This window comes from Cibotium barometz, chromosome 39, assembly GCF_041138505.1.
Source record: "Cibotium barometz isolate CiBa-2024 chromosome 39, ASM4113850v1, whole genome shotgun sequence".
Classification (NCBI taxonomy): Eukaryota; Viridiplantae; Streptophyta; class Polypodiopsida; order Cyatheales; family Cibotiaceae; genus Cibotium; species Cibotium barometz.
In genome coordinates, this window is record NC_141084.1 from 9,523,373 (window position 1) to 9,547,623 (window position 24,251).

A 24,251-nucleotide genomic window follows, 5' to 3' on the forward strand; every position below is an offset into this window, starting at 1 on the left:
GGCATTCCATACAACCTAAACACATGCTCCATAAATTGCTGAGCCACCATAGAAGCTGTATATTGCCCCTTCGTGGGTATGAAATTAGCTACCTTTGTTAATCTATCCACTACCACATAGATGCTATTCCTCCCTTAGTTGCTTAGTAGTGGGTAGCGTGGTAATGAAATCCATGGCTATGTGTGTCCACTTTCCTTCTGGAATAGGCAATGGTTGCAACAATCCTCCCGCGGCAATTGATCGAGATCCTTGTTTTGTTGGCAAGGCAAACACTTTTGCACATAGTCATGTACATCCTTCCAAAGTCCTTTCCAAAAGAAACTCTTCCGTATCTTATCATAGGTCTTGAACACTCCCAAACGACCCGCCATTGGTGAAGAGGGCATCTCTTGTAGGATTTTCAGCTTGAAGGATGAGTGAGGGACCAAATAGACCTTTCCCTTGGTACCAAAGCAACCCATTACGCACCTCAAAATGTGGATATTCATCACATAGCCCTTGCTGTAATTTCTGAAACATTAGACCAACCATGTCATCCACCACCAAATACTCCTCTTGTATCTCATGAATCCAATCATAATGCACCTTCGAAATAGCATGTATAGTGCAAGCCCACATCCTAGAAAGTGCATCCGCCACCACAACAATGTCCTTTCCCACCATGTAAGAGATCTCGAAATCATAATTTTGCAAGGTAGCAAGCCATCTCTTTTGCTTTGGAGAAAGGTTTTGTTGGGTGGGGGAAAATTGGAGTACTCGATAATCAGTCCTTACTTTGAAATGCCCACCATACAAATAGTTAGGCCACTTCTTTACGGCATGCAAAATGGCCAACATTTCTCGATCATAAACATGAAGCTCCCTCTCCTTCTCGGTGAGCTTTCTACTCTCATAATAAGCAATCACCCCATGCTCTGATATAGCACGGCACCAATTCCTCTCCCACTTGCATCAGCCCGTATAGTGAAAGGCTTAGAAAAATCAGGGCAAACCAATATTGGAGATGAAATGAGTGCTTTCTTGAGCTCTTGAAAGCTCTTATCAGCCACACGACATCCCAAAAAAATTCTTCCTTCTTAAGCCTATCGGTAAGTGGGGCTGCCATACGATCATAATGACACATGAACCTCCTATAAAACGATGATAATCCCAAAAATCCCCTTAGTTGAGTAGTGTTGGTGGGTGTAGGCCACTCTTTCACATATTGTACCTTCTTGGGATCCATCTTAATACCATCATTGCTCACAATGTGACCCAAGTATTCCACTTCTTGTGACATAAAGGTGCACTTGCTTTTCTTGGCAAACAACTTGTGCTCCCTCAATACCTTCAACACTTGCTCCACATGCATCAAGTGCACTTCCCTTCACTTGCTATACACAAGTATGTCATCAAAGAAGACCAAAACTAATTTGTAGAGGAATGGCTTCAAAACTTTGTTCCTCATGAGAGCCTGAAATGTGGCCGGGGCATTTGATAATCCAAAAGAAGTATGTCATCAAAAAAGACCAAAACTGATTTGTAGAGGAATGGCTTCAAAACTTTGTTCATGAGAGTCTGAAATGTGGCCGGGGAATTTGATAATCCAAAAGGCATAACCATGAATTGAAATAAACCCCGTTCAGTCCGGAATGCCGCCTTAAACTCATCACCATCTTTCATCCTTATTTGATGATACTCGGAGTTGAGATCTATCTTGGAGAAATATTTTGCTCCTTTCAATTCATCAAGTAAATCATCAATCCTTGGAATGGGATATCGATTCTTTATAGTGATCTTGTTGATTTCCAAATGCAACACAGAAAATTGTACTTTGTCTTCCTCTTCACAGGGATACAATGCAAAGTACATCTCCATCTTGCTAATCCATTCCTCCAATTCTTCGGTGGTTGTATTCACCCCTTTGAACTTGGGAAGTGTAATCTTGTCCTTCACATCTTTTCACCCTTGGTGACTCCAATGTAGAACGTCCATGGGTAGTGTGTGGTATATCCCATCTCCCACTCACATTGTACATAGTCCATGGGATCCAAAACTATGAGCTGCTTTCTAAGCCTAGAACCTGAAACATGCCCACTTTGATGGTCTCTTGAAGGCATATTTGACTTTCCTTGCATACCACCAAGATTCCCATGTGGATTTGGTACATGGTCAAACCTGTCCACACCCCTTTGTACACCTAAAATCCGGTCTTCAAGAGTTGCACCTTTCATCCATCTTGTCCACCATTTGATGCATTAAATTGGCATTCTCATTGCCTTGACGCACAATCTCACTACTAATGTAGAGCACCTCCTTTTGGGCATCCCTTTGTAGATCCTTGATTTCATTTCGGTGAGAGCAATCCTTAATATATCCAAAGTGATGTTTCCCAATGAGATTTTATCATGTCCACTAGTGTGCACCGGTATTCCTTCATTCACTATTTTCCCACTAATGTCATGTAGAGGTACCCTTTCTTGTTGCATTGCCCTTGAGGCCATGTTCAACAATGGAATGTGGTGCCACATTTTGACCATGTGGATCCTCACCCAATGAAGCATCACCCACATGTACCATGTCATCATGAACCACCTCATTGGCATCATCTTGAACTTGGTTCTCTTCCCACCACTTGTGCTTGAGCTTTCGAGACGGCGCTCCACGGTTTCCCATGCTACCAACAAGTAGTTAGTATAGCAAACAGCACCCAAATTAGGAGTTCTTTAGTTTTCCTTGTTCGTCTTGATGAGAGGAACACTCCTATCACCCTGAATCACCACTTTGAGCACCCTTATACCTCTCTGTTGACTTTTAGCTATAAGTCATCTATGTGAGGTTGAACATCCAAATGGTAACGAAATTGAAAACTTGTTGGCTCATTTGGAAGCTCTTAAGCTATGTAAACACCTTGAATTCAGTCCGCACTATTTTTTGATTGAATTAGGGTTTTCAGTCTAACCAAACTAGCCCCTTTACACCCTAAAATGGTGTCCAAATCAACCACTTGACGGCTTGTTAGATTTGCCTTAAGATACCCTTTTAAGGCTTCCCAAAGCCCTTGAGAGATCTTGAGTGGTTTGGGACTGAATTACACTTTTGTATTCACTGTAAAGTGTAGGAAAATCACAAAAAATTGGCCATAATCTCCCCCCAATACGGACCAAATCTCAATCATAATCACTAGCATTTGCCCAATGTCCAATCATGACATAATGTCCCAAGTAATCACCATCAAAAGTATACACTTGCCCATGCAACTCTTATGCTTTGATCACTATCAAGTGTCCATGGCATGCTCAATCAAGTAACATTTGGCTTCCATAGCCTTGGCATGCTTGCAATGTAGTCAAGTTGTGTGTCGAAGGAGCGCTTTATGCTTGCCAATCTCCCGTCCAAGCCTTCCCACCCTCGTACCTAGTCCGAATCTAGGCACAATTTGGGGCCAAGTCTTCACATCCAATGTACCTAATCCCCCTCCTTGTTGCTAATTTTCCAAAAGTACTCATGACAAGGAGAGTTCATACGATGCTCCCCCCGGACTTCTCCTCCAATGCCCAAGGTACCCTCACAAGCATACTAGATGCTAGGAATTAAAGTGAGAGTACAAGTGAGGTGTATGTGGTTATAACTTCAAAAAGAGAAGGTAGGAGCACTTACAATGTGTTTAGCATGACTCATGCTATTTTCATTTTATCCATTACAATGAGCACGTACTCATGCTTTCCCTCAATCATCCAAAGTAGCTCTGATACACCAAATCACAACAAAACAACATCCAAATAGCATCCAACACCATGTGAATCACAAGGCATATGACTTGCAAGTGTTAGCTTCAAAGTAAGGACTCCCAAGATCAATGCAATCATTGACTCATGTAGGCAAATGCATGTGCTTGCTTTAGGCTAAGATTTATCACTAATATGAAGCCACAACTCATTGTTTTCATGTATAGCACTTCAGCTCTTTGCCTTCACTTCATAGCCATCATTAATGAGAAAAACTATCATCCAAATGGCAAATAGAAGCTTCAATGGCTCAATGACCACATAAGGTGTGATGCTTGCTTAATGCTAAGAAAAAGCTCAAGAGAAGGCCAAGAAATTATAGCCTCATCTGTATCATATTCATGCATCCCCAAATCACTTCAATGGTGGACAAATTAACCATGTAAATCCTCCAACTATCATGGGCGTAACATCATTGTATGTAGCATGCAAATGATTGGAGCAATGGTGTTGCAAGAGCTTAAGCAGATTTTAAAAAAAGCGCAGCCTTAATGATGCTTATCAATGGCATTCACATGATTGGAAATTTTAGCCTTACACACTCAAAGAAGTTAAAATCACGTAGTCGAGTTTGTTGTGAAATGCCATGCTACTGTTCACGTACATAATTGCATAGCCAAATCTGTAGAATAGATGACATTGCAGTTGCTGGAATCAGCACTATTAAAGGCATTAATGCCTCGCTTAAGCTTGCCCTAACTTAGGCTAGGCTTAAGCAAGCCTATGCTTGCTCCTGCGCCTTGAATCGAAGCGAACACGGTAGCCAGACTCTCCAGAACAGCGCACGATCAACAAAACCCTAGCTTAGGCTAGGCTTAAGCAAGCCTATGCTTGCTCCTGCGCCTTGAATCGAAGCGAACACGGTAGCCAGACTCTCCAGAACAGTGCATGATCAACAAAACCCTAGCAGCGCTCAAATCACGGCCCTCAATCATGCATTGACCATTGGTCTTGATTAGGAGGAGAATGATTGAAACCCTAGGTAAATGCTCAGTTCTTGATGGATGAAACCCTAGTTCTCTGAGGATCAACATGAGGAGAGAAGAGAGAAAAAAGCACAAATGTTTTGATTAAGGAAATTAATCATAGCATCAAATTTTTCCCAATTTTGGCTATGTCCTTCAAATTTTGGAGCAGCTACCCCAAATTTTGGTCCACAGTGACCCATAACCCCCTAAAAAGTAGATCAATTCAAAAATCAAGGAAATTTCCAGCATTCCACAATCCTCATTCTCCATTTCTTGATCAAGAAATCAAGAAAATTTTCAAGAAACGCAAGAAAGATCAAGAAATCAAGAAAATACAAAAAAAATTGAAACATTTCAAAAAATTGGATCAAAGACAAGGCTCTGATACCACTGTAATGATAGGGAGAGAAAGAAAGAGAATGCACCCATAATGGAGTACCACATGCACTCAAGGGAGTACCACCATAGCCATGGAAGCTTGGAGCTCTAAGAAGTATGATTTGATTAGTCAAAATGATTAGATGTCCCTAATTACAATTTGTTCGCTTATATACTTACCCACCTTTTCACACTTATTAATGTTGGACCTCCATACTTACCCGACCATATCCATGCCCATGGGCTTCCCTTATGTTCAAAACCAAGCCCCCTTCATTACAGATGTGTGGGATTGTTACATGTATATATTTTATCATATGTTTGATGAATTACAAAAATATGTTTAATTTAATTTGTGCAGGATTCAGCTTAATGGAATGTTTAATTTGTGCAGGATTCAGCTTAATGGAATGTTTAATTTGTGCAGGATTCAGCTTAATGGAATGTGCAAATGTGCACAAGATTATCATATGTGCAAATGTGTGCAAAGTTATTTTATGTAACAAGGCCCATTAGCAATTACATTTGGGCAAAGGTTTTTATTTGTACAAACCTTAGGGATTAGCATTTTGAGAGTATACTGTTTACAATTAAACTTTAATTTATTGTTCCTCGATTCTTTAAATTTGTTTAAAATTGTCAAACAGTGTCCTTTTAAATCCAAACAAATTTCATAAGTCATTGTTGAGATTATCACATTTTTTTGTTGTAATATTATTTCATTTTGCATGTGCAAAATTAATTATTTCAACGTTTATTTCTTAGTTTTTAATTAAAATTATCTAAAAAATATAGTTTACATGCTAGAAAAATCCATAAAAAGGAAAAGAAAATTTTATTGAAAACTCTAACCTCTGGGAGTAAGACCTTAGATCATAGGAACCAAAATCTTGCTCCAAGATCTTCTTTCAAGGCTTAGAAAGAGACCCTAAATTTCATTGTTTTAGTCTAATTATTTTTTTGGTGATGTAGAGATTACAATATTTCAGGATATCTACAACAATGTGCGAAACTTCAAGAGTTTTCATATTTTTATGATATTTGAACGCCACTTTTATTGTTTTATTCTCAACTCATCACACCTTGAGGTAAATTTTCTTATCCGTGATTATTAATTACATCAGTCATATCTACATTTGTTTATCTAGCACTTTACCATGTAGATGTGTCTCCCCAACATCATATGAGTACGTATTCAACCCATTTATTAATTGCATTATGTGCTTAAAATTGGTAATAATTATTTCAAGATATATGAATCCCGGAACTACTTTTTAATTGTCTGGTACCATATAGCATACGCAATAATATTTCTTTTTCATAATGATTCCAATACTCCCAAGTAAGTCCCTTTATTTTCCATAATTGAAACACCACATATACTTGCGATATTTGTAATCTTTCAATGATGTATTTTGTAGCAAGTTGTTAGACACTTGCAAGTAAGCTGCTATCCTTCATAGCTTAGTAAATAATTCTTCCAATATTTCTAAGTAAGTTTTATCTTTCAGACGGTGGCTCAATTGCCTTCCAAGTAAGTTTCTCCTCCCTATTCTTACAATAATGATCATGCTTAAATAATTATGCATAGAATTTCAATTCATACTACTCTAAGTTCTATTTCTTATAAAGTCGTAATTTAATATAACCCTAATTACATTTGAAAAGAATAATTATGTTTCAATCCGTTCGCATTGTTTCTCATTTTTATCAATGAAGAGCATCATTACAATCGAATATATATATAAAAGGTACGACTCTCTTACGCTTAAGTTTCATGTTTATTATCCAAGTTTATTACAAATTCAAAAGCAAATTAAACTTTCATCATCTAGACTTGTTCACTTAATCAAGATGATTAGAATCATTACTAGTTATTCGTGTTTTATTAAATTTATCCATTTCTCATTTATAATCTCACATCTCCTTAAACAACCTTTCCAACTCAAGGTTAGCATTTTCCTATCCTTATATCCGTAACCAATATAACTTTTATTCTTATGATGTTAAGTTTCTCATGAGATTTTGTTTAATAACTTTATATATCCTAACCATCGAAGTAATAACGATTCATATCTCGCCTTGGGTGGCAGCTTTGGCACAGAAGATGCAGGAAGGACCAAGCCACAGTCCCAAGCTACCCAGGGAACTAGAGAAACAACCTCCCACCCAGCAACAGCTGCACATGGAACAAAGGGCTGATGATTGTGGCCCAGAACATTCTCTCTCATGCCCTCGCTTTCGTGGAGGAATATGAGTCAAGGGCCGAGAGCATCATCAATCAGATGTGCAACCTGAATCAGTAACAACATGGGTTGCTCAAAAATGCTGCAGCTAAAGCCAAGGACTTGGAGAGAAAAGCAAATGTAATGGCTCAACATACGTAGAAATGCAAAACAAGCTTGCTTTGGCGAAGAAGGCCTTAGTCCAACAGAAAGAGTTGAGTGAAGGGGAGGTCAGAATCCTCACCACCGAGAAAAACATGCTCTAATCTCAGGTGGACAGGTTCAGAGCAGAGTTAGCGGAAGGTCAAAAGCCAGCCAAGGTTTGGGGCGATGCCATGTAAGGGCTAAAAGAAGAAGTGCTTGACAGAACAATAGCATTGGCGATCGCCCCCTAGACAGAGGTCCAAGCCCTGAAGACCCAAGAAGAAAAAGAGATTATGTGCCTTCCACTGGATGCTAAAGCTCAGCAAGGTTTGGGACCAAGCCTTAGAAGCCCTGCTCAAAATTCATGAACAAATGGCTTGTAAGGCTCAAAAGCTCATCCATGACCTAGATGAAGATGATGACACATACAAAGAGCAGCAGCAGCAGCAACAACAACAACAACAACAACAATAATAGTAGCAGAAGCAACAACAGCCTGTAAGCCAAGGGTCCCCCACCCAAGTACTTCCGGAAAGGACAAGCAAGCAACATATGAAGACTAGAACCTGGTTCTAGCCCTGAAGGTCACTGCTTGGAAGGCAACTCACTGGGAGAAGGAGGCCAAAACACTAGCAGAAAGAAATACGAAATTACACCAAGAATTGTAGGACACCACACCCTCCTAGGAGGATGCAAAGATTTTGAGAGAAACCTTTGAAGATAGAGACAAGGCCAAGACAAAGGCAGAAGAATACAAGGAAAAGCTCAAGAGGAGCACAAACTTTGAAATGGACACAATCAATGAGCTGAACATGCTAGAAACAGAGATGCATCATTGTCTAGAAAATTAAGAACAACTCAAAAGAGAAAGGTAGAGTACAAGATAGCACTCCAGAAGTAGATAGAGGAGGCACGTCCAGTGATAGAAAGGGTACGGCAGACCCAAAAAACTAGACTACTGCAGTGGAAGCTAGAGCTGCTTGAAGCAAAAGAAGAGGCCGCCAGGCTACAAGCAGAACTTGCAGTGGTGAAGGCTAATGCTGAATTAGCCACGGACAACCCAAAAATGTTGCCAGCCAGTGTGCCAAGGAAAGAGTGTGAAGAGCTGCTAATTGAGGTCTGGAAGTTGTAGGATGCCAACCAAGCTCTAAACAAAGAAAATGAGCACCTGAAAGATAGACTAGCTAATAGCTCATCAGCCCCGTGGGCTAGCACAGATAATCCATTCTTTGAAGCTTCCCATGTAATATTCTTGGAACTATTAAAGGCTAACAAAGAGCTGCCACCATACTTTTAAAACGGAGATAGAATAAGGTTCATACTACCAGGAAACCCCTTCCTCTGGAGCATCCCATCTCTCAGTACTTGTTCTCTCAGACTCTAGAGGGAAGGAAGATGCTCCCACCAAGGATGCAACCACCAACCAATGCCGATGTCTGGAAGTGGGGCACTAGAGATCCAGATGTGAAAAAGACACAAATCCCACTTCAAGAACATTCGGCACACAATACGAAGAAGCCGCACATGTCAAGTGGAGGCCTATCCCAGTGGAAAAAAAGGAAATTCTAAGGCAGACCCCACTCCGACCTATGGTGAGAGTTTTTGACCTACAGACTCCGCAGACCGACAATAGAGGTCTTGGGTGCACATAAGAGTAGGCAACAAAGCTGAAGAGGATGCAAAAATATGATGTGTACATTCCAAACTATACTCCTTCAGAGATGTTCATAAAGTTTAAAGATAAATTTGTCGGGAACAGGTTCAAGAGAAGAAGCTCTAGCACCAGGCGTGCCAATTGTTGCGCCCAGAGGTAGAACGCTTAACCACCTTCCACATCATGAGCACCACCTTGGCACTACATGTGCGAAGGTGGTGGGCTGTGACCACCAGAGTAGCCATTGCCAAGATCAAGAAGACTAAGCTTAAAAGGATGGCTGGTCTTCACTACTACAAGGTTACAAGGGATGCACGAGTTTGAAGGTTGCAGAGGTTGCATGCTACAATTATCTCATGGCTAGTAGTTGATAGCAGCCAGTAATTTGAATCCTAACATGGTTATAGTCCTTAGGAAGTAGTAGCCTTTGTGTCGAGCAATTGCTCTGTAGTGATCATGTAATGACTCTGGAAGTAATACAGTAAACAAAGAGCAATGTTGCCATTCATTATTCCCTGTGTTACTCTTTTCAATGTGTTGAATAAGTGTGTTGTGTCTCTATTTTAATAAACATGATGTGCACGTGAAAAACAGTGAGAGAGTTAGCGGAGTGAGAGCAGAGTGAGTGTGTGTGAAGTTCTAAAGCAGAGCGGTGTTATGAGTGTTCCCATGACCACTCTAGAGTTGGTGTTCAAATCCAGAAGCTCTAGCGGGTGGCTACACGGCTCCCAGAGCATTGCTTGTCTGGTCTGTTACTACAACCTACTGTGTTGCCATTCCGCCAAGAGGAAAATCGGCTAGAAACACTAGACACTACACCTTTGATGAGTGTTGCCATGAGGGAGTGGAACTAGTATACAACCTACAAGATAGGGATGTTGAAGTCATTCACCCAAATCAAGAAATAGGGGAAGGATCATCTATGGCATTTTGTCTCAAAGAAACCCAAACATCAAAGGAAAATATGTTTGTCAAAGGACATGAGCATTGAAGAGCTAGTTGACAAATTGCTTAACCACCTAGGCCAACAATGGCAAGGATAGCCTCAAGGGCAACCAAGGATAACCTCAAGGTGCTCCATAACCCCAAAATCCTCATCTATACCCTAGAAGAGGCATGGTTTGTACAAGCACAGAGTGTCCAATGTTAAGACCTAAACCACAATAGTATTGTGCTCATTGCCAAAGGTATAGGAGTCACGACATTGCTCATTGTTGGTACCAAAGTAACTAGTGTCCTGTACTACTTGCACCGAGGCAAGTCCTAGCTTTACCCACTTTAGCAAATAACCAACAACAGGTACAAAACCAAGTGCCTATGTACCAAAGCCCTTTATTCGAAAGGAATGTATAGACAACCACAAATGCCATTGCCACCTCTAATATTACCACCTCAGCCAATTCCTCCTAGGACAACACTAGTAGTCGCTGATGTTACCTTGCAGACATAGAGAGTCAAAAGCAGGAGATCTAAAAGTCATATGACTCACATGATCCATATAGTCAATATGATCCATATGGACATTTGAATCGACTCAAGAGGTTGACTATGCTTCAATGTTTGAAGCTATGGTAAGACAAAGAACACAAGATCTCAATAATATGGCACACATGCCACCTCTCTAATATTTTCATTACAAGGGGGCTAGCACCACATTGTTGAGTGTCCACAAAAGGCTCAAGTTCCAAGTGCACTAAGTGCACCTCGACAACATAATCAAAAGCTAGACCCAAATGTCATACCATATGGGGTACAAGCTATAAATGTGGATTTGAGCATGCTTATAGGGATTGTCGTCGCTCGGCAATAGGGTGGCAACCATCCTAGTGGCAGAGATTACATCGTTAACGAGCCTTAATTTGTTAAGCTTGCAAGGTGGACTCATTCACATGGTTCCACTTAATGCAATAACTAGGCTCCAATCCAAATGAAGGGTAGCAGCCAATGAAACACCCAAGGCTATTAGAAAACAAAAAGCTGAAGCCTTAACTTTAAAACAACTCGCTAAGAATGATAAAGCCCAAGCACCAAAAACAACATAAGACCAACAAAATCTTGATGGACCAAAAACAATGGGTCATATAAAGAAACAGTCCAAGAGCGCACAAAAATGAAATGCATGATCAATTGTTAAAGATGACGATGTTGTTATGATTGAAAGTGGTTCAGAAGAGAGTAATATCTCTTCTTTTTGAACTAATATCCTTGTCCTTAGTCAACTCTTCATAGAATTTAGTTTTAATAGAAATAACACTTTTATAATAAAAATATTTCTACTATGCATTTTTCTATGCATAGAATGAAAATAACACTTTTAGAATACACAAACGATGCGGATTACTCTTTTTGAATAATAAAAGATAAAACTTATTTCACAAAATTTAAGAAAATTTTGCCATAACCATTTTTCAAATTTTCTTGTTCTTAAGTTACTTAAAAATTATCCCCAAATGGTTTAAAGCATTCTAAACTAATCAAATTCCACTTTTAAAAGAGAAACAATCTGAAAAGTTTAATTCCAACAATTCGATTACTTATCTAGGATAAAGAAAGGCTGAATTTAAGAAGAAGAGAGGGGGAAAGCATTTCCAGCAAGGCATAGCATCATTTTACATTTTAAAACAAAACAAAAATTAGAAAACCATTAAAAAGGAATAAGAAAAAGTAGGATTTCTAACTTACATAAATTTTTGGGAGCTTTCCTTGGGCTTGATGGTTTGAGGGATCTACTCTTGTTTGCTACAAGAGTGGCCACCAATTCTTTAGAAGAGGGAATGGTCAAAAACTAATGAATTATTAATAAATTCACAGTTTTTTGACTCTGGGGAGAAGTAGGGTAAGACTATTGACAACCCAATTTCTATACTAAAATGGCCACAGAAAGATCCAATTCAGGAGCCTCCAACCCTTGAACCATTTCACACAAACCACACAATTCTTAACTCAATTGTGGAACCACCAATGGAGAATCATGAAATACCTCCAATATTACCAAGTATAATCTTCTCAAAGATGATCGGTGATAATTTTACATCATCCCCTTTAGAGCCAAAATCTATGTGAAGGATGTTGAGAGGATGCTTTAATATGTCTACCGTATACGATTGTAGGTCCTAGCCTACCTTTGAGTGAAGGATGTTGAGAGGATGCTTTAATATGTCTACCGTATACGATTGTAGGTCCTAGCCTACCTTTGAGTGAATGTGAGTACCAACCATGGGATATAGCAAGTCTCCAAGTCTTCTTGTCCTCAGAAATTTGTGTCCTAAACAAGTTCTCTTTTGAATGGTAACATGCAATAATGGAGAGACTTATTGGACTAGATGAATGGTAATTCAAGAGCCCATGTGGAATAGCTAGATGAGCTTGAACCATTTCCAATGGGACAAATCCATCTGAGCCTAAGATAAAACCCGAATACCCAAAAGTTCCCATGAACAAATTGGGACAATACTTTGAAAGTGATGATATGAATGACATATTAGCTATCATGTGTAATGGGAAGCAAGTCACAATAATATTGGATGGTGGTGCTGGTGTCCGCATAATCACCAAGAACTACTGGGAGGCTTGGGGAGAAGCCCACTACTCGTTTAGTAGTTAGATACTAGTCTCATGGTCAAACAAGATACTAGTCTCATGGTCAAACAAGTTGATAGTAGTTAGATACTAGTCTCATGGTCAAACAAGATACTAGTCTCATGGTCAAACAAGTTGATAGTAATACAATGTAGCCAATGGGTATACTTGCAAATGTGAAGATCAATACCTTTGGTATCACATTCAACCACACATTTGTGGTAATGAAATTTCAAAGAAAAGGGCATACACAATGATCCTCAAAAGACCATACATGAGAAAAACCAGATAGTGCATGATTGGGAAACCAATCACATCTACATTCAAAAAGGAGTTCAAACATTAAAAGTGGACCTTAATTCTTGGAAAAAACACCCTCTAGGTTAAGGAATACTAGTAGATGAGTCTGACACCACTGCGAGAACCACTTCGATTGACATGTGTAGAGCATGCAATGCAACAACTAACACCACAAGTATCAACATGTGCCAATCATGCAACCAATTACGAGATGGTATAAATGAGGATATAGAATATGAGACACTTCCAGAGCCTAAAGATTATGAGTATTGGATTCATGTTTTGGAAACCATGGACACATTTCCGCAAAAGTTAGGGACACGATTTGCATGATTGGATGGAACTGAAATAACATCCCTAAACATGCTAAGTGCAGCATCCATCTTAGGAGCTACCGATGATTTGGAGCCAGGCATAGTAAGTGAAACTTTAGAAGAAGGTTCCTCATCTGAAGAACCAGATTCTATATTGTTCATCACAAGGTCTCATTCAACAAGAAAAATAAAGTCACGCAAAAAGCCAAGGAAATACATCTTTCCTATGAAAACTGGCCTTCCTTGGCCATGCTACTTTAAAGTGGTAAGTTCCCATAAAACTTATATACACCAATTGGAAGTTGATCTAAACAAGATTACTATATCAGGCCAAGACAGAGGCCATAAAGAAAGAAGAAAAGCAAGAACAAGACAACAAAAAGCGCAAAGAAGCGATGGCTTGACAAAAAAAGAACGAGCACAAGGACAAAGATTTGATAGTGTAGAGATATCTATTTATAAAGCTAAACTTACAGGTCTCAATAATAAGGACTTGTATGTGGAACTCTAGCTCGTCTAGAGCTAGAGTTTCCCTAGCCAAGCCATATAGTAGCATGGCCAACCTTGGTTGATATAGGAGCCAATCATAACGTAATGTCATAGGAAACATGAACCTTGTTAGGTCACCCAAATCTCACACCATCGATAGCAATGGATGCTACAGTCAACAATTATCAAACAATGACTGTAGGAAGCCTTGAAAAGTCGAGTTTGTTATTGGGACTAAACGTGCATTTTGCAAATTCTATGTGACCCCTACAGGGTCAATTAAAGAAAACATCATGCTAGGGAGAACATGGATAATGGCCATGGATTATATGGTCAATTGGATAAAAAGAACGACAATCCTTATATTGCAAAATGACAAAGTGATCGTACCATTTGAGCACGGTACTAACCAGAACCATGTAATCTCTCAAACTTTCACCTCCAACAATAACAATAACACAAGTCAGATAGGTTTTAAACCTGACAAAAATACTAGTCGTTGTGCTGGCAAAAACCATAAACCTTAATGAAAAACCAAAACCTTGCCAACAAGAACAAAAATTAGAACCCGGGCAACCAACAAAACAATTGCCTAGACAAGCTCTGAAAAAAGTATGGATACCAAAGAAAATCTTGGTCATCATCAGATTAAATACGCCATACCTAAATCATGGTGACCAAACACATCATCACTCCATACATCAAAAAATTCCAGCGAAAAGCAGAGCCTCAACCAAGACATCCAACTTCAAAACAAATTTGGATACCAACCAAGCTCCTTACAACCCACGGCTAGTGTGAAGGCCACTCTAACATTTGGATCCCAAAATGAACCTCTCCATCAGAGCTAGTGGGGACAAGGGAAGCCCAAAGGCCACAGAAGTAGGTGCCCCCTTCTAGGGGTAGTTGAGGAGGCATTGGAGAGTGAAAAGGCCATGCCTAGCCGATGAAAGGTCAAGGGGCTGAAGTTGGAAGGTCATGCATCACTTAGGCCTATATAACCATGCATTTAGGGTCCATTTAGGATATGGTTGGGTGGAGAATCAAAGTTCTAGTCTTACAAGTCCTCAAGCTTATAATGCAAGGAGCATTACAGTAAGGCATGGTTTCCCTTTACACTATAGATAAACTCAATGACCCCAAACTTCTCACATAGAGTCACCAAGGAATCCCTATAGATAGCTAGTTACAACCCAAGCTTCTCACATAGAGTCACCAAGGAATCCCTATAGATAGCTAGTTACAACCCAAGCTGGGTTTCCCTTTATGCTACTCAAGGGCCCCATATTTCTCACATAGAGTCACCAAGGAGTATGGACAACTAGTATAACCCAAGCTAGGTCCATGAAAGGCTAAGACTTCCGAAAGTAGCACAAGTGCATGAACCAATCAAGTTGTCCTCTCTCCTTATTAACCTTGTGTCCTTTTCTTTCCATGTTACATAGCTTTGGTGCAATAATAACTACACAAGATCTACCATCCTAAGAGCTTGTGATGTCACTTGACACTCTAGGTATCTTGATAATGATTAAGTTGATGTCACCTTCGTACACTCTAATTATGTTGGTAATGCTTAAGTTGAGCCTTTCTTAAACATTGTATCAGAGCACAACCTGTGGTAAACCCTCTGCCCTTGTGTGAATCTAGAAGGCCTCATAATGCTATTGTACTAGAGCATAACTTGTGGTAAACCCTCTATCCTTGTGTGAATTTAGAAGGCCTCTCAACGCTATTTACATTAAGGTGGTCAAGTGGTGTGTGTCTAGCATCAAATATCCGGGTTGGGCCACATGGTGTGTGTCTAGCATCAAATATCCGGGTTGGGCCACATGGTGTTCACCCATTAGTGGCTTCCAAATATTAAGTTTGGGTACTTAACAAAGAATTTGGAAGTGTTAGGAGGCTCATCATTAATCATCTTAGTTTGAACTAGCCTCATAGGAGTAGCCTAGTAGGGCCGGTTGAGGAGATAACACTAGAGGTGGAATCTGCATGTCCTTATAAGAATTCCTAACAACAATTGGGTTCTTACTCAGGTAAGCTGCATCTACAAAATTGGCCAGTGGCACTAGAAAAGCGAATAGTTGTGGGGGTTTTGATAATGATGGCACTCTAGTCATCCTCATCATTTGCTTTGCATGGTAGCAGTTGGTTAATTCATGATTTCCACATCTTCTATAATACCCACACCACTAGAAGTGTTAATATTGTTTTTGACAGATTATTTCAATCACACCACAAACGATGGAGATATGTATATGTGTATATGCATTTCATTTTATACAACTTTTCATACCTATTTCTATAATATTTAGCCAACCTAAGAACCTAACCATAAATTTAACATTAAGATTAGTTCAAGTCCAGTAAACTGAAATAAAATTTCTAGATAGAGAAAATTTGTGTCAGAATTTAAGTTTCAGAGGGAATTGGCCACTCCGCCTCAAACGTCTATTATGAAGGAAGTGATGTATGGAATTAATCTGGTGGTATGGGACATCAAATTGGTTTCATATACTTACTCCAGACACATTTATGTCTTATGTCTTCTATCTTTCTACCATCCTGTGTGTGTATGTACAACGCGCCTATATGGTATGGGACACTTAGACTTGTCTTACATACATTCATTTGATTAGTTCACTGCATATGCATTTTGTGTAAATATAGTCTTCCACACTAATCATGAAGCCATCCTCATGCGTTTATGCAACTGTATATCGGGGACACCCGTATATGGTATGTTGTGGGCCTCCACTGTTTGTTTTAGTTGGTTCATATGGAGGGGTGATTCTCGGGGTACTTATGCCTGACAAACATGTGTGTGGCTGCCTCCACCATTTGTTTCAGCTGGTTCATATGGAGGGGTGATTCCCGGGGTACTTACGCTTGGCAAACATGTGTGTCGCTGTTATTTGATTATTTATGGGTTGTCTATATCTCAAGATGACATTGGGATTAATTGATGTGTTCAATTGATTGTTTAACTAACATGGATAGTATCTGAGTATAGCAACGAGAAGTGCGAGGGTACCGATTGTGGTGTCGTATGGGCTGGTGGATTGAGAGGTGATGTGAAGATGATGATCATTTTTCTTTTGTATTAAACTTTTTGTACATGTTATTTTTTATTTAATAATCAGTGTGACGATCACCAATTTTGGTATCGCACGAGTTTTCTTGATTGGTATTTCATGCCCATAAGAACCTCTGAGCCATGCCTTTGTGCCTCTGAGCCATGTTCAGACCTCTGAGTTTACCTTGCAAGTTATGACATCAATAGTCTTGTTCTCTCGGCATTTTTCTTACACAACTGAGGACAGATGCTTCCTTAAAACGGGAGGACTGTTACAAGTATATATTTTATCATATTTTTGATGAATTAATAATCGTACAAAAATATGTTTAATTTAATTTGTGCAGGATTCAGCTTAATGGAATGTGCAAATGTGCACAAGATTATCATATGTGCAAATGTGCACAAAATTATTTTATGTAAGAAGGCCCATTAGCAATTACATTTGGGCAAAGGTTTTATTTGTACAAACCTTAGGGATTTTGATATGATTAAAAATATGTAAAGCAATACCCCAAAAGTGGGAAAAGCAAGCCCAATTTGTACGCTCATCTATTCTTAGCTCCTTGGGCTATTTTTATGAATAAAGTTCTCTAAATACTCATGTCATGGAAGTGGAGCTACACGACATGGGGGGGAGATTGCACCCAATCTTGTCTTGATGGGTGATGTTATTTTATTTCCCTTGCCTTGTGTTATGTTATGTTATTTGATTTCAATTTCATTCAAGTCTTTGTTTTAATTTTTGATATATTTTATGAGTTTTTAATTATTTCTTCAAGAAGTACAAAAGGGTCCCGTGTGACAGGGATACCTTGGCTAAGTTGTATAGCTTAAATACCACAAGTACCAACATTAGGAAGATGTAATTAAAAAGAAAGAGATGCTTAATGTGCAAAGGAATAAGCTATATATTAATGATTACTCATTGAAGATTAGATGCCATCACCTCTATTGGAGCACCATTGGATGATAATGACTTGGTGTCGGTCAAGAAAAGACTATGATTAGTTTCGAACATCCATCCAAACACGAAAAAATTTCCCAAACTTTTAGGACCTTATAGGCCTTCTGATTAATAAGCAGATGAATGTTGGGAATAAACCATCCTCCAATAATATGAAGGAGCATGCCTTTTACAAGGTAGAGGTAGAGGCAGATCTTCATTTTGAGGCCAAAGTGCAAGCTAACATGGAAACATGAATCATGGTCAACAACAAGATTCCAATTCACAAGCAAGTGGAAAAGACCACTCTAGAGGTAGGGGAGGCCAGAGAAGCTGAGGTGGATGGCAAAGAAATCAGAGTGAAAATAGCATAGAGTGCATAGTGCTATTTACTATGGTAAACTAGGGTATGTTGCAAAGGATTATTAGAGGCTGAGGTGGATGGCAAAGAAATTAGAGTGGAAATAACATAGAGTACTATGGAAAACTAGGGCATATAGTAAAGGACTGTTATTATGGCAAACCAGGACATATAGCAAAGAAATGTTATTATAAAATTTAAAGCAGAATGACATAAAAGGTGGAAAGTTGTATCAAAGGAACTATGGATCGTCAAGTAAGCATGTTGAAGATAGAAGCCATCAGTTTTTTGTGATGGAGCATATGCTTAGTTTCGCAAACTATTGTAGATGTACCAAATTCAGGAGATGTATGGTATGTTGACCCATGACTTTTTTTAAAAAAAGAATTAGAAAAGTTTAAAAGTTAAAAACTTCCCCTTGATTGTAAGTAAGTGAAGAGAATAGTCTCTTTTAATGATATTTCCATGCCAGTGCCGATGTAGACTTTATTTGTGGAAGGCAATGTTGTCATAATGTAGATGCTTGAACCTTCCGTGGCACTATAGAAGCTCCAACTTGATGTAAGAGGCTTGAATTTGATGATTTCCTTCATGTTTCAGAATAGCCCAAAGCCCTAAATTAGTAGCTTCAATTCGATGGGGGTTGGTGTTGTTGGGCAACTTCATACAGTGGTCAATAGGGCGAGCATAAAGTTGGAGTCTTAAATTGAATAGTGGCCCTCTAATGTAGCAAAAAGCTAGTGTCTTCAACTAAATGTTGGCCCTCTGATGTAGCATCTGCTAGACAACTTTGTGACGTGCGTTTATGCTTCCACAGGCTGGACAGACTTGTGTCTTATTTCATAGCCGATGTAGGAGCTACATTTTCCACCAAGTGAGCATCATATGCTTGTGTTTTGTAGAGTAGGGCACAAAAGGAACAACAACTTGTCTTCTCTCCCTTGCGTTAATGGTTGTAGGTTTCTGTAATGTACTTGCACTTGGTTGCCCTAGAGGACTGCCCTGTTGGCCGTGTTTAAGCCTGCTCAGGCCATGAAGGTCGTTTTGTTGCACACTAAAGATGGGCCATATTTTTGCTCCATTGGTTACCTTGATGACTCTGCTCCAAATGGTTCTAGAAGAACCCCTTGCATTTGGGACGGATGTTGTAGCTATGACCTAACTTCCCTTGATGGTGTGCTATCTACTTTATAGGCATGAGAGATGGCTAGGGCTATGTGGGCTATGTGGATAGTAGGCAACTGAAGAGGTACACGGGGCACCGCATAGCTTCAGAAAAGAAAACACAGCACATATACGCAGAGCTTCATATGGATAAAAAATGTAGCATGAGAAAAAGGCACATAGGAGATGTGGCTAAGGTGGCTTTGATACCATGTTAGCATTCATGGTGCCATGATGAAGCATGTGCAAAGAGAGGGATAAAGGATCAAGCCATGACTATGGTGGATGGAGGATAGCCATGGTGAGTGTGTGTGTGTGTGTGTGTGTGTGTGTGGGGAGAGAGAGAGAGAGAGAGAGAGAGAGAGAGAGATGTAATAGCAAGCACAAGAGAAATATGTTACATAACTCGAATGGTCCAAGTACTTGAATTTATAGGCATCAAGTGTTATATTATTACTTAGACTTTAAAGGCCGTTCACACCCATAGAGGATGTTCATACCTGCTAACTTCGAAATACCCAATAACATCAAGATGCTGAACATTCTTTCTCAACCTACTTGACCAAGATCTCATAATACACCTGTTACTACAAGAGTCTCCTAGTCCACATATGATTGCTACTCAATATTTAAGTCATCCATCTTATTCTTTGCTTTAGCCCTCTATAGAATCCTTCATTAGTGTATTCCAACTACACATCTCATCAAGCATAATATTCCTTCACATCTCAGGATTATAACATCTATTGTCAAGGGAATAACCAATGAATATACATTTTTCTACCTTCGGATCCAACTTACTTCTCAACTCATCTAGTACATTTATATAAGCAATACACCCAAACACTTTCAATTGTGCCAAATCTAGTTTTTTGCTAGAAATTTTTGGTTCATGCATCATGTCATGAATTGCTGCAGTGGGCATCCTATTCATGATATAAACTATAGTTGCTTCTGCTTCATCCTAAAAATAATGAGGCATCTCTTTCTCATTCATCAATGCATGGGAAACTTTTGCAATATATGTACGTGTTTTCCTTTCCTGTAACCCCATTTTGTTGTAGGGTGTTCATGCATGTAAACTGACTCTTTATCCCATGCTCTCTCAAATAGTCAACTGAATTCATTGGAGAAATATTCTTCCCCACCATTTGACCTTAGGCATTTTGTATGCATGCCGTTGTCTTTCTATACTATAGCTTTGAAGCTCGGAAAATGAATAAATTCTTCACTTTTCTCCTTCATAAAATACAACTATACTTTCCTAGTGCGGTCATCAATGAAAGATACATAATAATGGCATCCTCTAATGACTGATGTCTTCTTTGTTGGTCCCCAAACATCACAATGCACCACATCCAAAGGTCTTTAACTTATCATGCGGAAATGTATGCTTAGCATGCATGCCTAATTGGTGTGATTTACATACTTTGTGCATTCCATCCACTTTGAACTTTGGCAAACCTGTAATAGTACTTTGGGTCTTTATATTCTTCAACATGCATGCCTAATTGGTATGATTTACATACTTTGTGCATTCCATCCACTTTGAACTTTGGCAAACCTGTAAACAGTACTTTGGGTCTTTATATTCTTCAACATCTGAATATTGAAATGTCCAATGCGTTTATGCCAAATATCAATGTCTATAATCACACATGTACCATGTGCAAACATTGTAGCCTTCACCACATGCATGCTTACATCCAATGTAAAACATTATGCTAGCTCTTTTTCCCTTTGTGACTAAGCGACAATAGCTACTTCCACATAACATCCATGAGGGTTAAACCTCACTTGTAGGCCCTGCTCAATAATTTGCCCAACAGAAACTAGGTTCTTTGTTATGTTCAACACATGAAGCACATCAATAAGATACTTCATTTTGCAATCCTATATGTACAAAGGGACTTTCTTAATTGCATAATAAGGTGCATTGTATGTTTCTACATAGCTTGATTGCATAATAAGGTGCTTGTATGTTTCTACATAGCTTGATTTTTCCAAATCCTTAATTCTCTAAACCACTCACCATGGTTGGTCATGTGGTTGCCTAGGAAGTCCCCTTAAATTTGAATTTAGGGAGGGTGAGGCAATGGGTCATTGACCCATTGTGTCAAGCTCTAGTACTCACGCAATGGTCAACACCAACGACTTTGTGTCATGATTTTTTAAATATGAACTTCATTATTCTTCAAAGCATCAGGTTTAACACTTTCCAAATCTTGTGCCTAGAGGAGTATGCCCTTGTGATCATTAATTATTGCTAGATCATCAATTTGTTTTCAATTGTTGATGCATAAATTTTCAATGCCCTTGTCAAGACTAGTTGAAATTGATCAAATAGAAATGAAATCGCACACAAACTAGCAATAAAGAATCTGAGGGTCTTCTTGTATGAAGGGAGATCACACCCAACTGTCCCTCATGGGCACTCCACGTCCCAACCCCCACCTGTCGGGGGGATCATTCTTGTAAAGAGTTAGGCATGGGCACTCCACGTCCCAACCCCCACCTGTCGGGGGGATCATTCTTGTAAAGAGTTAGGCTTGGCAATTTTGCAAATGAAACTATTTCAAAAAATTAATAGCCCTACTGATATTCTCTTGTTTGATAAAAATTCTCCTTTTCCTTTAAGATAATAAGAGTAAGAAGTTATATAAATTTGTAGTATGTTATTAATAACGTCGGCCAAGGGCTACAAAAAGCCTAAGGGCGGACCAGAACGTTTTCTCGACTTTTTATTCCTTTTGCTTGTGCGAAGCTTCGGCTCGTTGTTGTACGTTTTGTCTTCTCTGTTGCAGGTAAGAAATTGCAACCCTAGCCCTTACCCTAACACTAACCCTAACCCTTGCCCTTGCCCTTGCCCAAGTGATAACCCTAATTCCTGTCTTGTTTGCTTTTCGCGTCGTTGCTTTTTTTCTCTTGTTTGGCAGCGAGATGGCAAAGGGCGCCAAGTCTTTCAAGGAGGAGCATGAATTGGGTAATTATCCTGTTTTTTTCACTGTTTCTTGCCAGCGTGCAAGTTGTAATTAGAGTTTCTCCATCAGATTACAAAACCAGAGTCAGTGGTTGTTGGTTCCTTTTCTATGCACGGCCTCAAATTATTGTTTAAAGCATGCTTAAGGTTGGAAATTCTCTGTCATATGACACGATTACGGTCAGTACGTAGATCATTTATGTGGATTAGGGTTTTTTAATGGATGAAATTCAGGGTTTCTTTTTGGATAACGCTCATCATGGGGTAACGTTTTCCCAGGACATAATTTTGAACAAGGGTACTCGTACATATACATATATAGGTGCATACACACGTACATATACATATATAGGTGTATACACATATATTTACTGCAGGGATACATACACACGTACATATACATATATACATAACGTATGCACATAAAGGGGTGTGGTGTGCGTGTGTGCTAGGGTTTCTAGCAGAGTGTCAACATCTACGGCGTATTGTTTGTACGGATACTTTTAGAAGAATTTATGGTTACTAAGTGTAGTTTGCTTAGAATTCGGGATTTCAGAGGCCCTGATGTCTCTCTTTGTTCTCCCTTCTCCTCAGTCAAGAGAAAAGCGGAATCTGCCAGAATTCGCGACAAATATCCCGACAGAGTGCCTGTGAGTACCCATTTTTTTCATGTATTTTTCCTTGCTGCCTTGTGTAATGCAGGTTAAGTATAGTTTTTGGTGTGATTGTTCAGCCCACAATACAAGCACTGTGGCCATGGACTCGGACTCATGACACTTGTGTTTTTTGATGCAGGTTATTGTAGAAAAAGCTCCAAGGAGTGACATCCCAGATATTGATAAAAAGAAGTAAGCCTTTGACGGAGTGGCAGAATGTATATATCAAATGAGTGCATTTATATGAGAGAGAGAGAGAGAGAGAGAGAGATTACTAATTCTTTTTCGTTTCTGTTGTCGGGTTCTCTCTCAGGTATCTGGTTCCTGCGGACCTTAACGTTGGGCAGTTTGTGTATGTGATTCGAAAGAGGATCAAACTTGAGGCTGAAAAGGCCATCTTTATCTTTGTGGACAATGTCTTGCCACCCACTGGTATGGTTCTTTCTGGTTATCCATGAAATAGGTGCTGTGCTTTGAGATGCAAGGTGCTCTCTCAATCAAAGGCTTGGACCCTGTGACAATCGTGTCACAGATTTTGTCCTGGTGGACAATGGAGCTAGTTACTTGAGTCGATGTGTATCTTACTATTTGCTTAATTTTTGCAGCTGCTATTATGTCGTGCATTTATGATGAGCACAAAGACGAAGACGGATTTTTATATGTCACTTACAGCGGCGAGAACACTTTCGGCTTTTTGTAGCCAAGCAGCTTTAAGCCGAATTTATTGAGGTGGTCAGAAGTGGAAATTCTATATCCTTGAGACGGTTGATCTCTAGAAGCATGGGTGGTTGGTGTTTTGGTGTTTTGGTGTTTTGGTGACAAACTTGTGAATAGGCTATTTTAAGTAGCTCAAATGTAGCTCCAAGAATTTGCCAAGGTTCTTGTATATACAGCCATCATGTCAATATTGGCTTTATAGTAAACTCTTATATATGGTATCTGCATCCACCAAATGTCTATTGGAAATGCACAATATGTATGAGGCATAAGGGCTTTTGAATAATCATTGCTGCTGCTCTCTCAAGTGTGATTTGTCTGTTTCATCAGCTCGGTCTAGATTCTGGCATTTGGTTCCTACGCAAAAGTTATCGTCATATTTTCTATTGAAGTTTTCATGAGATTGATTTGATGTGCTTCGTTTGATGATTGTACATGTGTATCCTTGCAAAAATCAGAAAGATAAATCTCAAACAGCAAGCCTTTTTCTTTTTTGACAATACAAGGAATTGTAGGTAGGATTTTTTCAACAG

At 39.3% G+C, this 24,251-nt stretch overlaps 1 protein-coding gene across 1 annotated transcript; it reads left to right on the forward strand.

Annotated features, from left to right (window-relative positions):
• Positions 1 to 22,042: 22,042 nt before the first annotated feature.
• LOC147615698 (autophagy-related protein 8C-like) lies at positions 22,043 to 24,025 on the forward strand. The gene is made up of 6 exons (XM_086778262.1): positions 22,043 to 22,169; positions 22,302 to 22,348; positions 22,940 to 22,995; positions 23,141 to 23,193; positions 23,315 to 23,433; positions 23,607 to 24,025. Exons 2-6 carry the CDS (start codon positions 22,306 to 22,308, stop codon positions 23,699 to 23,701), a joined length of 366 nt encoding a protein of 121 aa, XP_086634388.1. The 5' UTR covers positions 22,043 to 22,169; positions 22,302 to 22,305; the 3' UTR covers positions 23,702 to 24,025.
• Positions 24,026 to 24,251: the final 226 nt, after the last annotated feature.

Bases quoted from the DNA above. Each gene is read 5' to 3' on its own strand.
- LOC147615698 (XM_086778262.1), top strand. From the start codon at position 22,306: ATGGCAAAGGGCGCCAAGTCTTTCAAGGAGGAGCATGAATTGG. The intron at 22,996-23,140 runs GTGAGTACCCAT...TTTTTGATGCAG, and splicing joins AATATCCCGACAGAGTGCCT to GTTATTGTAGAAAAAGCTCC. The intron at 23,434-23,606 runs GTATGGTTCTTT...TAATTTTTGCAG, and splicing joins CAATGTCTTGCCACCCACTG to CTGCTATTATGTCGTGCATT.